The sequence below is a fragment of the Phoenix dactylifera genome, chromosome 11 (genome assembly GCF_009389715.1).
Source record: "Phoenix dactylifera cultivar Barhee BC4 chromosome 11, palm_55x_up_171113_PBpolish2nd_filt_p, whole genome shotgun sequence".
Classification (NCBI taxonomy): domain Eukaryota; kingdom Viridiplantae; phylum Streptophyta; class Magnoliopsida; order Arecales; family Arecaceae; genus Phoenix; species Phoenix dactylifera.
In genome coordinates this window covers 1,637,148-1,653,160 of record NC_052402.1, presented here as the reverse complement: position 1 = coordinate 1,653,160, position 16,013 = coordinate 1,637,148, and the positions used below count along the sequence as shown (strand labels likewise).

The following is a 16,013-nucleotide window of genomic DNA, read 5'->3' as shown; positions in this document are numbered from 1 at the left end:
AAATATCTAGCATGTTCATCGGATTAGATTTTGGATTGGATACCGGATTCAGTTTCGGATTAAAAAAAACATTATAACTATAACTTAAATTAAAATTAAATAGTTTTTAATTTAAAAATTTATACAAAACTATTATTATTTAATCTTTATTAAAATAGTTGCAGTTTGAGAATAAGTAAAATATTTGGACATCCATCTTCGTGCTTATGAAGGTGTTGTGTAGAGTGGCCCAATATAAGGATGCACGGATGACCAAGATCCAAAGGCGCTCAACTTTTCCATTTTTGCCCAGGCATAACGAGCTGAGGACTATGGCTTAAAAGTCGGCCTTGCATCCTCCAGGACCACCAAAGGATATCGGCGCATAGTATCGTCTCAATCAGGAGTCAGGATTAGAACTCAGAAGCCCGTCTGTCTGCTAGCTGGTCTGAAAAAGGTCGTAGGCAAATTTAATACGCCCATCTGCAAGTTACATCATACTGTTTACGGGGCTTATCCCTCTTCTACGAGAGAATTTATACGGACATGATTAGTTTGAAAAATAAAATTTTAAATTATTATAAATGATATTAAAACAGATCTAATCGATAATATGTGGATTAGAAAATACTGCAGCACGGATCCATTATAGCTGATTGTAGTGTTTATGATCAGAATTGAATGAATTAAATAATCCAAATAATATTTTTAGTTAGTCATCTTAAATAAATTCTATTATTAAATAAATAAATAAATTATTTGAAAAAAAAAAAAACACTTGCTCCCACGATGTGCAAGCCACCCAATTACTATCCAAAGGCGGAAACAACCCGCCGACCTCCCCATGGAAAGGTTTACGGGAGACAGGGAGGGGATTGACCGGAACAAGGCTAAGAGGACGAAGAAACGAAATGGAGGAAAATACTGAAATAACCCACCACCTACCGTATCCGTACTCCCATCCGATGCCTTTTGGTCACCGGTTCATTTAAGGGCAAGAAAGTCCTATGCGGATACATTATATATAGAGAGCGCAAGAAAGTCCCAAGTCCTGAAGTCCTTCTTGAACCTCTCTCTATTAAGATACCGGCAGGTGGGAAGAGGCGCGGCTCGGCTCGGCGGAGATGAAGAATCTTATAGAGGCGGAGAAGGGGAGGGAGGCTGCCGACGGCCGGCCCTCCGTTGGCTCCACATACCGGAGCGCCTTCGCCAAGGACGGCTTCCCACCGCCCGTTCCCGGCCTCGACTGTTGCTGGGATGTCTTCCGGTATTTTAGCAGCGATCGCAGTTGTTTTTTTCTTTTATCCTTTCGAAATCTCTACATCAATTTCGTCTCCGATGGTCATAAATCTCGCAGATCAAGAACCCGGATTCTTCCGTTTTCTTTCTTTTCTTGTCGATTTTTTTTTTTTCGGATCGTGTTTCTTTCTTGTTTCTCTCTTTCTCTTGAACGGTTCCATCTCTGAGTAGCTCTTCTTGTAAACAGTTTATATTAATGAAATTCTTTAAATTGTTGATGCTGCAGTCATCAGATCGGGATTTTTTTTTAATCAAATCTTGTCGTTCTTTGTTTTTCCTTCTTTTTATCCGTGACTCAGTATGAGTGTCGAGAGGTTCCCTGACAACCGAATGCTCGGCCGTCGTGAAATTGTTGATGGGAAGGTGAGTCCGCCTTTGATGCTATCGTTAACGCGCTATATACTTTTATTTGTTTTTGACTTTTTGTTCGATTGATTCCCTTGTGTACTTTTTCTTTTTTTTTTGCAGCCCGGTAAATATGTCTGGATGACCTATAAAGAAGTATATGACATCGTGACGAAAGTAGGGGCTTCGACACGGAGTCTTGGAGTTGAGCAGGTAAAACTAAGATGTATTTTGTTTAGTCAGGTGGGTGTCTAGTTAGAGTGTCCAGAACATATATATTATCATCTTTTAGTAACATTTATTGTCAACTTCTGCCTGCCTGACACCCCTGTCAATGTCATAATTTATGAACGAACACATTGATTGTTTTGTTTTTCATGCTTGACCAAAAATTATGCTGCTTCCCCCACATATGGTTGCCCTTTCAGTGAGAAAATTGCATGCTACTTGATATTCTGGGCCATGAACGCGGGTATGTACGCAGGGAACTTAGAGGAATAATGATATAGAAAAGGAAGGGTATCTGTATTGATAGTGACCTCTCACAACCTGTTACAGAAAATTGGGATTATTTTTTGTCCCAATATTCGCCGTCTTGGTACTGGTGCCACACTAGTACAGTAGTGGTACGGTATGGTATAAAATTTTTTTTGACATATTGAGTGTCAGTATGCTATCCATACCAAATACTGGTACCGAATCAGTATAGTATGGTACACTTCATACCGTCTGGTTCGGGCTGGTATGGCGTATTTATTTTAGCCATAAGTTAATACTGGTCTTTTGTTAAAATTCTCTCTCTCTCTCTGCATCTGAGATATAGAGACTTTATTTATGTTCATAGTATGGTTGAGAAAAAGTTATCTACTCTTTCATGGTCATTAATCTTCATATCCACACCCCCAGCGTTGTATTTTCCTATGAGTTCTAAAGTTTTTATGGTGTCAACCTATTTTTATGTTTAAAGTTCACTGATTTAGTCCATAGTGAAATTCTGAGCCTTTGCAAATTGCAGGCGTGGATCAACTGTTCTCAAAGTTCTCAGTAAAAACATGTTTGCATTGATAAATTCTGGAATTAATCAGTTGATCTTTTTATTGCTCCTTGGCAGGGTGGTCGTTGTGGTATCTATGGTTCTAACTCTCCTGAGTGGGTCATCAGTATGGAGGTACAATGTACTTTACATGCATTCTTCTGATTTTAAAGCTTTTAAGAAAGCCTTGGATCCTTTTAACCGCCAATACTGAACATCAGGCTTCATGTTGGTTAACTATTGTTTTGCGAAAAAATAACATTTCTATTGAATCTTGAGTATTTGAATTTCCATTTCGACACATGGATTTATTTTGTATCCCTTATAGTTTTTTTTTTTTTTTTGTAAATAAAAACATTCCTTACATGTGTTGCAGTAATTACATTTTTTCTTATGCATCCACATGGCCTCTGCAGGCTTGCAATGCTCATGGGATTCACTGTGTTCCCTTATATGATACTCTTGGTATGTAGTGTCCTCTTTCTTTAGTTGATCTTTGTTAATATACTAAAACAATTATTCTGAAAACGTATTTACATCCAGCCAACATGATTCAGCAATTTGTGATGAGGTCGCATGCACTAATATCTTGCAACAGGATGCATGCTAATCAGTCCCAATAGTTTAAGTGCCTTTACCCTGGATGATAACAGTGGGAAGGAACTAATTATAGAATCTAAATTCATGTTATCTTTTTGTGATTAATGCTGTACACCAACTCTTGTTGCTTGTTGTGGCTGTAGGTGCTGGGGCAGTAGAATTTATTTTGTGTCATGCAGAGGTTCAGATTGCTTTTGCAGAAGAGAAAAAGATTGGAGAGGTATCCTATGTTCAAAGTTTGGTTATGAAATGTTTCAGCTTACTTTGCATGCATCAGTTAAATAATAATATTCTTCTGACCGAGGAATTCTGGATTATACCTACTCCGGTAACAACAAAATATGCATACTGAAAGTTGGAATAGTACAATGAAGTTCTTAACATTGAAGCATATTGGCCTAAGGCATTTTAACTCTGGTTTAAATTGTCAGTGTCATTTACCCCGAATCCATGCAAGTAACACTAGTCTCATAACTATCATCTATATGGGCTTTACAGCTGTATCTGAGTGCTCTATTTGGGAGTGGTTATCAGTTTGATACTGAGTATTTTATCTGTGTATGAACATTAACACAATTCCCTATATCTAAGCTTGTTGTCTTCCTTATTCATTTAGACATTTTCCAAGTTTGGTATGTTTCAAAGAGTTGCTCCCTAGTTGAGTAAACTCAAGTTTTGTCTTATAAGGTAGGCCTCCCTATGCCTCAGGTTTCATGACAGGCCCCTCTCTTATCTAAACTTCAGTTACACAGAAATATGTATACCAAAAGTCGGAATAGTACATAGAAGTCCATAACTTTGAAGCATATTGGCCTAAGGCATTTTAACTCTGGTTTAAATGATCAATGTCATTTACCTTGAATCCATATAAATAACACTAGTCTCATAACTATCATCTATATGGGCCTTTCAGCTGTATCTGAGTGCTCTATTTGGGATTGGCTTTCACTTTGACACTGAGCATTTTATATGTGTCTCAGCATTAACACTATTCCCAATATTTGACCTTGTCATCATCCTTATTCATTTAGACATTTGCCAAGTTTGAGATGTTTCAAAGAGTTGCTCCCTAGTTGAATAAACTCAAGTTTTGACTTATAAGGTAGGCCTCCCTATGCCTAAGGTTTCATGACAGGCCCCTCTCTTATCTAAAATTCTTTGCTAGGAATCTGGCTCAATTTTACAGGCTGGTGGTTGTTAAAATTTACTCAATCTTTCATTGAACCTCATCACTTCTTCTTCATTGTTAACCTCATTTAAATTGAGAAGCTTTAGATCATAACAATGAAGATATCTATGGATGCATATTCACAGTCACTGTTCGTTTATAAAGCAGTTCTTGTTGAATTTGTACTAAAATAATGAAGTCACATTGTTTGAAATTTTACTCTATCAAGGGATGTTTGTCTTGTATTGGATTTGCTGGAAGTTTCTAAAGCCAGTGTTTAATTTTCCCTGTTCTATTGCACAGTTTTATTTTGATAGTGTATATTGGTATTCTTTTACCAATTTTTGGTGAATGATTCAATTTGCCAGGTGTTGAAAACCCTTCCTAGTTCATCCAAATTCTTAAAAAGTAAGTTCTATGTAATTGCTCTACATTTCAACTTTAGTGCTTTCTGCATTCCTTTATGTTATGTTTATACAATGATTTCACATGCAGCAATTGTGAGTTTTGGCAAGGTCACCCCTGAACAAAGAGACGAGGTTGAAAAGTCTGGTTTGGCAATATATTCATGGGATGAATTTTTGCTCTTGGTAGGCTGTTTTCATTGTTGAGATTCCTTACATGTTGTGAATGATGCTTGGGATCTGGAAAGTATCTTACTTCTAGTTCTCGTGTGAAATATTCTGTATTTGCACCAATTATGATATGTCCATCTTGCCATTCTGCTCAGCGTCCAGTTATTGATGTAAAATTAGACAAGGAGATTATTTATTTTTTTTGCACATATATGCATGATAATAGCTTTAACTATAAGAAAATCTAGCATTCAGAAAAGAAAATCTAAGGAAGAACCTCCTTGTGAATAAAATCAAATGGATATTACTGTGGCTTCTTTTTGTGTCGGAATAAAATATCTTTTACTCTATGTAAGTTGTGTTTTTATATCTGTTAATATGTTATATACTGATAATATGATCTTAAACTAGAGTGAGCCTTAGTACATCATTAAACAAGCTTATCTAATCCTGAATGACTATTTTCTTCCACCTTTATTGAAATGGAGTGAGGGCTTATACATAATAAAGCCGTGAAAAGAGTGGCAGAGACAAGCATAGGTAACAGGGTGATCAGTAGCATTGGTTGCTTAGTGCTGAACCATGAATATTGAGATCTAACTAGAATTTATTGCTAGGAAATACAGGACGAGAACCCTAGATTCAGGTACATATTTTTATTTTCAGACACATGCAGCAACTGGTCATATTTTTTCCTTCTTGTGCTGTAGGAAACATGAAGAATTTAATGAATAACTGGTGAGGGGGATTTTGAGTGAATGAGAGAACGGCTGGTCATTGCAAGAAGTTCAACCCCTAATTGTGATGGGACTTATGAACAGGAAGAGACTGGATATTACTTTAGTAGGATAGAAAATTGTAAAAAATGATTGAGGAGGTCCAACATGATGTTTCTAAAAAAGATAGGAAGCGAGAAGAAATATGATGAATATCGGACTCTGTTGTGCTGTATCAATTTTTAGCTTTTCATGTGGAGTTAATGACTATTTTTGGAAATAAATGGTTTATTTTGTGGTGTTTACAATATTGTGTAATTTGTAGATTTCAGATGATGTTCATTAATCATGGCTTATTCTCTGAATCATTCCTCTTTTGTTTCTTTATCATATATCATATTCTAACTTGTAGGACATGATAGTAATAAAGGCATATCTCTGCCATTGGTTTTGGATACTCGAGTTGCATCCTGATCATAATTATACTCATGTTTCACTCGGCAGTATTGATATATTTAAAATGAAATGTGCAATTAACCTTTTTTTATGTGTTGGGTAAAGTGGGTCCACCTTGCTAAACAAAAAAGTCTTTGCTTTCTGTCCAGTTTCATGTGCCTGAAAATGTACATCAACTTTTCTTTTTATTTTATTGAAGTCTGTTCTTTTCACCATTATTCAAGAAGACATACATCATGGAACTCTAGAGATTTTTTTTTTTTTTAATACTTTGGTATTGTTATGTACAGGGAAGTAATCAAAAATATGATCTTCCAGTGAAGAAGAAAACTGATATATGTACTATAATGTACACCAGTGGAACAACTGGTGATCCTAAGGGTGTGATGATTTCGAATGATAGCATTGTGACTCTTATTGCTGGTGTTGATCGGCTGCTTTATTGTGTGAATGAACAGGTAAGTCCATTTTTCCTTGTTTTAATTACTAAGTTGTTTTGATGGAAGTCCTCTTACAAGTGAAACCCAAAGCTGGGTGGCCTTTTTCATATCTTGTTTTTACAGGTTGCCTCCAAATTACTGTTATGTTACTCAATAAATTATTGGTTTAGCATCTATTTCCCCCCCTAAATTTGGCTTGTTTGATTTTGTGATTATTACAGTTGCATGAAGATGATGTTTATTTATCTTATCTACCCCTTGCACATATCTTTGACCGGGTGATTGAAGAGATGTTCATCTTCCATGGGGCCTCAATTGGATTTTGGCGTGGGGTGAGCCTTTTAACATAAGATATCATTTTATCTAATTAGAACACCTTAGTTACAGGTTTTATTTTCAGGATGTCAAGCTATTAGTTGATGACATTGGGGAATTAAAGCCGACTATCTTTTGTGCTGTTCCACGAGTCTTGGATCGCATTTATTCAGGTAGCGTTTGCATTGGAAGTATTCAAGCCTGTTGCAGCATGTCTATGTGCTAATCTAATAATAGTCTTAATTAAATTCTTATGCACATTATAAATATTTGCTTCAACCTTTATCATAAAGTGATATGATTCTCATGCATATTCCATAGCTTCTTGCTATGTTACCTGCACACTTTGATTTAGCCTAGGGTATCCATACCTGACACTAAAACATGGATATTGGCACGACAGGAGGACATGGTTCTGTAAGAGAAGTTTGAAAGGATACAATGCTTATTCTCACATCCACAGCTGACACGTGAACCAAAGTCCATGTAACATAGGCATCTTGACCAATCTATATGTGAAAATGTAGTTCAAGTGTACTTTTAGGCGTTTGGAATAATGAAATCTTTAGGCTAGAAGAAGACATAACCATTTTAAACCTTCCCAGGCCACAAAGATTAAAACCCTGCGAATCAAATCCATTTGGCCTTGGCTGCAAATTTGGTGACCAGTCAATCCTCCATTTGGTCTGGGTCTGTATTCAGCAGTTTCAGCCAATATATGGTGGTCCAATAGCCAAGGATAAGGAGCTAGAGAGATTTGAAAGGATAAAGTTCACTCTTTGGCTTGTGATGCTACTATTTATCAACCCTAAGAGAGTTGATGTTTGTAGGTGTTTTTGTGCAAAGCACTAGATTTAATAGGGTTAGCACACAAAATTAAAGAGAAGTATTAAAGTTTAGGGTCATGTTACAACATAATGCTCTCTACTTATGTAATAGATCAAATTTGTTTATCTTTCCTAGTTCGACCTGCTCACCCTTATCAGAACCAACATATTGCAGCAATATCACGGGAACACTACATGTTTATTCTAGTAGGTTGTAGTTCAAGGGGCTATTGCCCTTTTCATTTTCGAGGTATGGATATTTATCCTTCTCCATGTAGGACTTATCTTATATTGTACTGTTTCTCAGGACTGCAAGCGAAGATTTCTGCAGGAGGTTTCCTGAAGAGCACATTATTTAATATTGCTTACAAGTAGTAAGTATTCTACAATTTCTAGTTTCCAAATCATAATATTTTGCTCTATTATGGATATGCGGATGTCCAGTATTCACTTTATGATTTTATTTCACACTTTTACCTTCTTCCTGCTGTATTTCTCCAAACTTTGTTGCATCACATATCTTCCTGCCCGTTTTTTCCCCTTTGTTTCTGGCAATAGGTCTATATTTAATGGGACATTTGTTTCTTGAGAGGTTATTACATGTAACATGTCATGAGGCTGGAAGTCAATGCTGTACACTTTTAAGTTTATCGTCTTAATTTGTCTCTTCACTGCTGACTTTCATATTAATGCATGAGTTGGGATTTCACAGCAAATTTTATAACATGATGAAAGGAAGTAAGCATGAGGAGGCAGCTACAATTGCTGACAAAATAGTTTTTAAAAAGGTAATTTAAGAAAACCAGAGGCATATTACTTCAAAATCTGTATGTTCTGCAGAATGGTCCTTTTATGTCCCTTCTCTTCTTTGTAATTTTGGATCCATAATCTATTTAGGTAAAAGATGGACTTGGTGGGAGAGTACGGCTTATTTTATCTGGAGCAGCTCCTTTAGCTATCCATGTGGAAGAATTTTTAAGGGTGGTGACATGTGCCCATGTTCTACAAGGCTACGGTATACAACTTTTGCAGAATTAACTATTTTCCTGTATTCATAACAAAAATTAGAAAATGGATTTATAATCTTTTCATCACTGAATTGTAATGAGATGACTTTACAAGTGGCAAGATAGATGTTTGCTTCTTAAATCAACTTAAGTTCTGTCACTTTAGAATTATCTTTTTATGCCTGTGGATTGACTGCTCCTCTTTAACATGAACTGAAAAGCAACTCTCTTAGATGTTTGAGTTTTCTATTGTGTATTTGACCAACATAAAATTTTGGACTTCCAGTGCGTGTATGTTTTTTAGCTCTTCCACTAACCAGTTATCTTTATTAGTTACATTTCTTACAAAAAATATAATAACTTAAATCTCATGCTAAATGCCCAGAGCCTAGTGTCATATTTTAGCAAATTCAACATCTTATTGTCTGGTTTTCATCTAGATTTCATTTCAAAATTTAACAAATGGACGGTTGACCTTAATCTACACCTTTATATCATCTTACATCGTCCATTTGCAACCGGGAGATATACAATAATGTTACATAGTTTAAGATAGCAAGGAGCAATCCTCCAAGGTTCCCAAGGACATGGAAATACTTCATATGAAGAAGTGATCTTCTGATATGAGGTATCTTTTGGAGAGAAAAAAACAATATCCACAAATTGGCAATCTTTTGAAACAAAAATACAATATCCACAAATCAGGCATGCATTATTTGATATCCTGAAACCTGTACAAGCTCTAAGAATCAGTGGAAAGATGCACATGATGATAATTGGAGACATAAACATGAAAGCTAGTTAACTAGATCTTGCAGTATATAGCCTGATCAATTTATTATTAAGAAAGTGGCAGATATGCACATATCACCTTCACTTCAATGTTAGTCCACCTTATTAATTATATTTCTAGAATTTCTGCATCCATAGAATGCAAGGAAAAAGCTTGTGAAATTTACAAAATCAAAGATTAAATTTAAATCCTTGAGTTCTTTTTAATTTTCATCGAATTTTATGTTAAGGAAAAAAAGCTTGCAAAACGTGAAAGAACTTTTTTGCAGTCAAGTCACTAATACTTGTCTCCAACCTTGTGTATTTACCTCTTTTATCCCCCTTCTAGTAGAAACAGTTGCTATTTGCTTTGCATGGCATATTTCAACCGTCAAGCCATTAGTAAAGACTTTTGTAACTTTTCCTGCCAATGCTGGTCTGATTTTGGAGTTGATTTTGCTGAACTTTTCAATGTGATAAAAGATTTTTTTCTTCACACAAAATGGAATGGTTATAGAAATTGTAAGAAGGATGTGAAGTGATGGAAGAATGTTTTAATCAAATTAGAAGGGATAGGGATTCATCAAGGGGATCTGGGAATTGATAATTGTGAAGCAAAGAACCTTTATGTGAGCATTACTCATTATGGTAGAATGTGATAAGTTTGATGCACTTGTCCAAAGGGAAGGGCTATTAGAAATGTTAACAGCAAAGGTGTGGATTTTGAAGGTTAAAAGGTGCACAAGCGATCGCATAGCCTCCATTTGCCATCCTAATTTTGATCAATATTTATGCATAGCCATAGGAGCTGCTAGGGCACCAGGGTAATGTCTGCAGTTAACAGGGAAAGAAATGGTACAAAGTTTGTTAGCGTTGATATGTGCCTATTCTGTTATTTAACGTCAAAGTTTTAAATCCTGGAGGCAGAACCGTCCGGTTTTTTCGTGGAATGGGACATGCCGCCATCTCGCTCCGTTCTAACACTTGGGACGGAGGATATCCTAGGATGTACCGATCGGGTGCTAGGATGATGGTGGGATGGTCCCATCTCAAAAATTGGGACAGCATCCCATCATGGCATCCTGCAAAATGTCCCATTGGGATTTGAAACCATATTTAGCATTATTTTACTTTTATGTGTTATGTAGTTTGTTAATTTTGCTAGTGATTTTTTGGTTGTTTTACCCGGATAAAGGTATCTATCATGCAATTCCTGTCTTTAAACATCTATAGTTGGTCCATTAAAGCTTTAGACAGAGAGCAATTATTTTTAAAATATAGAGCACTGCAAGGATATATCAGTCATCTACTTTAATATCATTTATTCCTTGTGATTTTGTGCTTCGACTTAAAAGCTGAATACTACAGGGCATGTGCAAGGATCTAACATGTTTTCATCAGCTTTGTAAATTTTGGGAGATGTGAAAGTCAACTCATCTTAATCCATGTAGATTCTTATAAGGATTTTTGTTAGATGCCAGACTCACCTGTGTAGGTTCATTATTTAAACTGATTTCTTAGAAGGTTCAAGCTTTTCACTTAGTGCATATGTGATAATATCTGTTCAACATAATACAGGTGCCTTTTGCAACAGTTTATAAGCATGTAAAGTTTTGATTTAAGTTTGCTAACTACACGTGATCACCACAAACTATCAAAATTAGTTCTCAATGCAACTACTTCTGTGGACAAGAAGAGAGTTGCAATTTAATGTATCTGGAATTGAGTATTTTGATTCTTTTGTTGATTTTCCTAGGTAAGTAGTAAGCATGTAGGACATGAGAAGTAGGGAGCTTTTGTTGATCCAGCAAAACTGTACATATTGAAACTTGAAATAGGTTATGCTTGTTTTATATGTCCTATTACAGCATCTAATCAACGTGGCTTGTAACTTGTAAGTTAAACACTGCCATTGGTTGATTATGAATATTGTGTCAGTGTCAGTTGTCATGTTGTCAAGAAATCCCAAGCAAATCAAATACTGCATGTTTAAAGTCTTAAATTAGGAGATCAAATCAGAAAATGATTTAGTTAATTTTGATGGTTCTATTTTTTGTCATGTTAGGTCTTACGGAGACCTGTGCAGGGACATTTGTCTCTTTGCCAAATGATCTATCGATGCTTGGAACAGTAGGCCCTCCAGTACCAAATGTTGATGTGCGCCTGGAGTCTGTTCCTGAAATGAACTATGATGCTCTCTCAGAAGTGCCTCGTGGAGAAATCTGTGTTAGGGGAAATACTTTATTCTCAGGATACTACAAACGTGAAGATCTTACAAAGGAGGTTATGATTGATGGCTGGTTTCACACAGGTTTGTTCTGCTCAGCATGTATTGTAACCTGTTATATGTTAGTTTATGGTAAAGAAAGCACAAGTTAATGTAATAATGGCAAAGAAATCTCCATGTTAAGGAGAATATATGGGGATTGGAGCTACACTAAGTCAACCTGGTTGAGCCTGGCTATTGCAGTCAGCAAGCTTAGATTTGTAACAAACATAATCTATTTGTAAGCATTTACTATGGAATTGGATACCTGTTGTTTTAACCAATATAACCTTAAGAATATATATCTAAGCTCGGTTCTACTCCTTATTGAGCATGCATCAATTATATATAACCTATTTTTCCAATATATGCTTCTGATCTTTACATGGAGTTTTTGTTGGACGTGCTTTTTTTATGTTTTTTTTTTTTTCTGTAGGGGACATTGGTGAGTGGCAGCCTGATGGAAGTATGAAAATCATTGATAGGAAGAAAAACATCTTTAAGCTTTCACAAGGAGAATATGTTGCAGTTGAAAATCTGGAGAATGTCTATGGTCTTGTTCCTGATGTAGACTCGGTATGTCTCATTGCCCACAAACAACTTCTGGAAGAAAGGATCTTGCTTTTCATGTTTCATTTGAAGAAAGATATGTCACCTCCCTAGATTCCCTAAAAATTAAATGTCTATGAAATTGCCTGTCTCCTCTCCATGACCTCTCTGCGGACCAGATCCTACCCCAATTTTTCGTTTTTGAGTGAATCTGTGGATGCAGCATATCAGCATCATTTTTTTCCATGCAAATATAATATCATATTTTTTTTCCATTGTTATGTACCATGCTCCTTATAAAAATGAAAGCTGAATGTAAACCCTAATGTCTTCCAATGTGCAAGCATTGTTATATTATAATCTGAATCTTGTTTAGTTTGCCCTGTTCTGCTTCCGGCTAGTTTTTCCTTGTTACTCCTATGTTTATCTTTGTATAAAGGCAAGGCATCATTTTATTCAACTCATCTTCTCACCGGAAAATAAAAGAAAATCTTCCGTTGAAAATTTGGCACATGAGACATGAACTGCATAGAATCTGTTTTCAGATTTATTATGAAAACACTCACAGTTAGCGCAGGTTGAGGCAGGTGTTTTTACATTTCTTTTCTTGCCATCATGATAAGAAACTTGCCTAGTGCAAGACATTATGGGTTAGGAATGTCAGGAGAGATGAAGATTAAGAAAACAAATGATGATTTCCAAGTATCAAACTGGGTTTTTCCATAAATTAACATGTGAGATTATCTTCTTCTGTCAGCCGTTGATGAACCAACTTGGGGAGGAGACAAGTTCTCCTGGCTCTTATGCTGTAAGCAGATATGGTATATTAGCCCAAGAGATGATATGGACTTGCATTAAGCAATAAAGGTGTGATGAAGATGCCTCTAAGGAAGCCTGTGGAAATGAGGATTTTTAGATAGCTTGCATTATTTAAAAATTTAGACCATCAAGCTTGCATCAAATGGATAGGATAGAGCTTTTTGGTTGTATGTGTGGAATATGTGCCATTTTTTCTTACAAGATAATGTTGAAACTAAGTAAATAACCTATTAGTTTTCCTTGTTCCAATCATCAAATTATGTTTAGTTGTTAGTTTTAGCGTTATCTAACCAAGAATAACGTGTCTTGGACCTATTATATAAAATAATAAACAGATAGATGAAATATTTTTAATAGAATTAAGAGTAAGGAAGAAGAGATGGAGAATTGTTTCTGGAATATTATGTGATCAGTGCTTTGAGATTTCAGTGAAAATTTTGCAGTATGAAATTGAAACTTGCATGGTTGTGTGGTTTTGGATGTTGCTTAATAAATAATGTGCCACATATGATGAGGATGGCAGAGTTGGGAGTTCAAAGATGTATCCGCTATAAAATTAGGAAAGGAAAAGTAAAGACCTAATACAGTAAAAGAATCTTAAAGTTTGAATTTTGCACTAATTACAAAGTAATCAATAATCAGTTGACATGCCAAGCTAGTATGCAACGGAGATCAAAGAAGGCTTGAATGGTGGGTGCACTATCTGTTAAAAGGTTAAAAAGAGGAGGGCAACACTGATAATGAGAATTTGCAAAAAGAATCTGCTGGTGCCGGCACTGATAGTGTTTGTAGCCAACAAAATGGTTGGGTTAAGCTTGTTGGCTGTGGGGTTATGGTTTAAGCAAATGTTAAAGAGAGATGGAAACATGAAAGAACCAGTCAAGTTAGTTCTCTTCATTCAGCAATTTTAAAAAGGTTTGATGACCTAAGGTTCCAGCTAAGTGAACAATTGATTCATAATATGCTCAAACTTTATTAGTTACTAGAAAAATTAAGTGTAGGAGAGAAGAGATCAAAGGGATGATGCATGTTACGTTACAGTTCAAATTGACATGCATTCAGTTGGCACAGGAGTGAGAGCATGGTCCTGGAACGGATTTAGCACTATAATCTTACAATTCACACTCCTACTCTTGTTTCAAGGGAATATCAAGATGTGCATTCAATATCTGATGTCTTATATCAGTTATTGATATAGCTTTTTTACATATGTTGTCTATTGACTTCTCCAATTAGAGAGCAGCTGCACATTGTAATAACAGAAGAAATTTGTTATTCTGAAATGCTTAATTTGAATTGTTAATATTTGTTTTATAAAATGTTTTCTCATGAAAAATTGTCTTTCCAGATATGGATATATGGAAATAGCTTTGAGTCTTTCCTTGTTGCCATAGTCAATCCCAATAAGCAAGCTCTTGAGCATTGGGCTGAAGTTAATGGTGTAAGTGGGGATTTCTCTGCAATATGTGAGAACCCCAAGGCAAAAGAATACATTTTGGGGGAACTCACAAAGGCTGCAAAAGAAAAGAAGGTTACTTATTTTCTAATCTGGGTTTGGCTTTAATTATTTCTTCTTTTATATGAAGAAATTCTCAAATTTTAGTCTGATTTCCTTAACTTATTGGTTTACTTGTTATCTCTTAATCGTTGGCAGCTGAAAGGTTTTGAGTTCATAAAGGCAATTCACATGGATCCTGAACCATTTGATATGGATCGTGATCTGCTTACCCCAACGTACAAAAAAAAGAGGCCTCAGCTGCTTAAGTATTACCAGGTACCACTCAGCTGTATATATATTGTGTTATTCAAAATCTTAGGTTTTACGTCACAAATCTGGTTACATAAGAAGGGATGGGTTGCTGTTGGTGCTGGATATGCACAAATTCCACCATGTACAATAGCGTGGGGCTCTCTCCATTCACGTCATAACCACAAATCACTAAAATCTACTGTAAATCACTGTGTATCTTGTGCATTCTATTAGCACGCCAACGAAGCATGTTTTGCCCGATGGGGAACAAAAAAGGTTCTTATCTCTCAAAGATTTAAGGCCCATTTGGTATTGATGTTGTCTTCCATTTTTGCTTTCAAGGGTCTAAGAAGATTGAACTAGACTGAACAAATATGTCTGATTTTGGTTTTTAAATTCTTTGTAAAACCTTTAGAAATTTTGGCGGCAAAGATTTACTGCTTTCAGGGGAAAAAAAGTGAAAAAAAAAGCAATAAATGGTAGAAGTTCCATGCAATTGTCATCTCTACCGTCAATCTCTGTGTGGTATTTCACTTATATGCAAGGGAACAAATACACAAAAAATAATAACACCAAACAGGCCCATAATTATTATATTCAGCATCCAACTTTTTCAGTAACTAGTATGTTTAGAATCCAACTTTTCTGATAGAAGGTAAAACTCTGATCATGTTTGTTTGTTTTTTCAGGGTGTCATTGACAGCCTATACAAAAGTGTGAAGTAACCTTTTTACCCATGCAACTGATGGAGTTTCATCTTATGGAGTTAGCAGTCGGAATATCTTTTGCTCCTTTATGCTCGTTGTAATTGAACAATCACTTATGCTGTGGCATCCAGTGTACATACGTTCAGATAATTTACACTACGAGATTATAGAATATTAATTTCCATTTGAAAGCACTTGTGAATAGCGTAATAGACGACGGGGCAAAATATGGATCTGGTAAAATGTATCCCTTGGTCAAACGAGAGTACATGATTTGTTTTTTTTTTTTTCCTACTCGGTGCATTCTCATGGTGGTTCTACAACTTCTTATGAGATAATTAGTTTTAGCGTTTACCTCCCATACAAGAACACCTAATGCACGTGAAAAGAA

The 16,013-nt window shown here is 35.8% G+C and overlaps 1 protein-coding gene across 1 annotated transcript; it reads left to right on the top strand.

The window, feature by feature from the left end:
- The first annotated feature begins 997 nt into the window (after positions 1–997).
- LOC103708326 (long chain acyl-CoA synthetase 4-like) lies at positions 998–15,908 on the top strand. The gene is made up of 19 exons (XM_008793203.4): positions 998–1,246; positions 1,578–1,641; positions 1,747–1,836; positions 2,735–2,791; positions 3,073–3,121; positions 3,400–3,476; positions 4,793–4,832; positions 4,920–5,014; positions 6,462–6,629; positions 6,833–6,943; positions 7,012–7,099; positions 8,061–8,127; positions 8,466–8,541; positions 8,651–8,768; positions 11,597–11,842; positions 12,234–12,373; positions 14,514–14,696; positions 14,820–14,939; positions 15,605–15,908. The coding sequence occupies exons 1-19, from the start codon at positions 1,104–1,106 to the stop codon at positions 15,638–15,640; spliced, it is 1,968 nt and encodes a 655-aa protein (XP_008791425.2). The 5' UTR covers positions 998–1,103; the 3' UTR covers positions 15,641–15,908.
- The last annotated feature ends 105 nt before the right edge of the window (positions 15,909–16,013 follow it).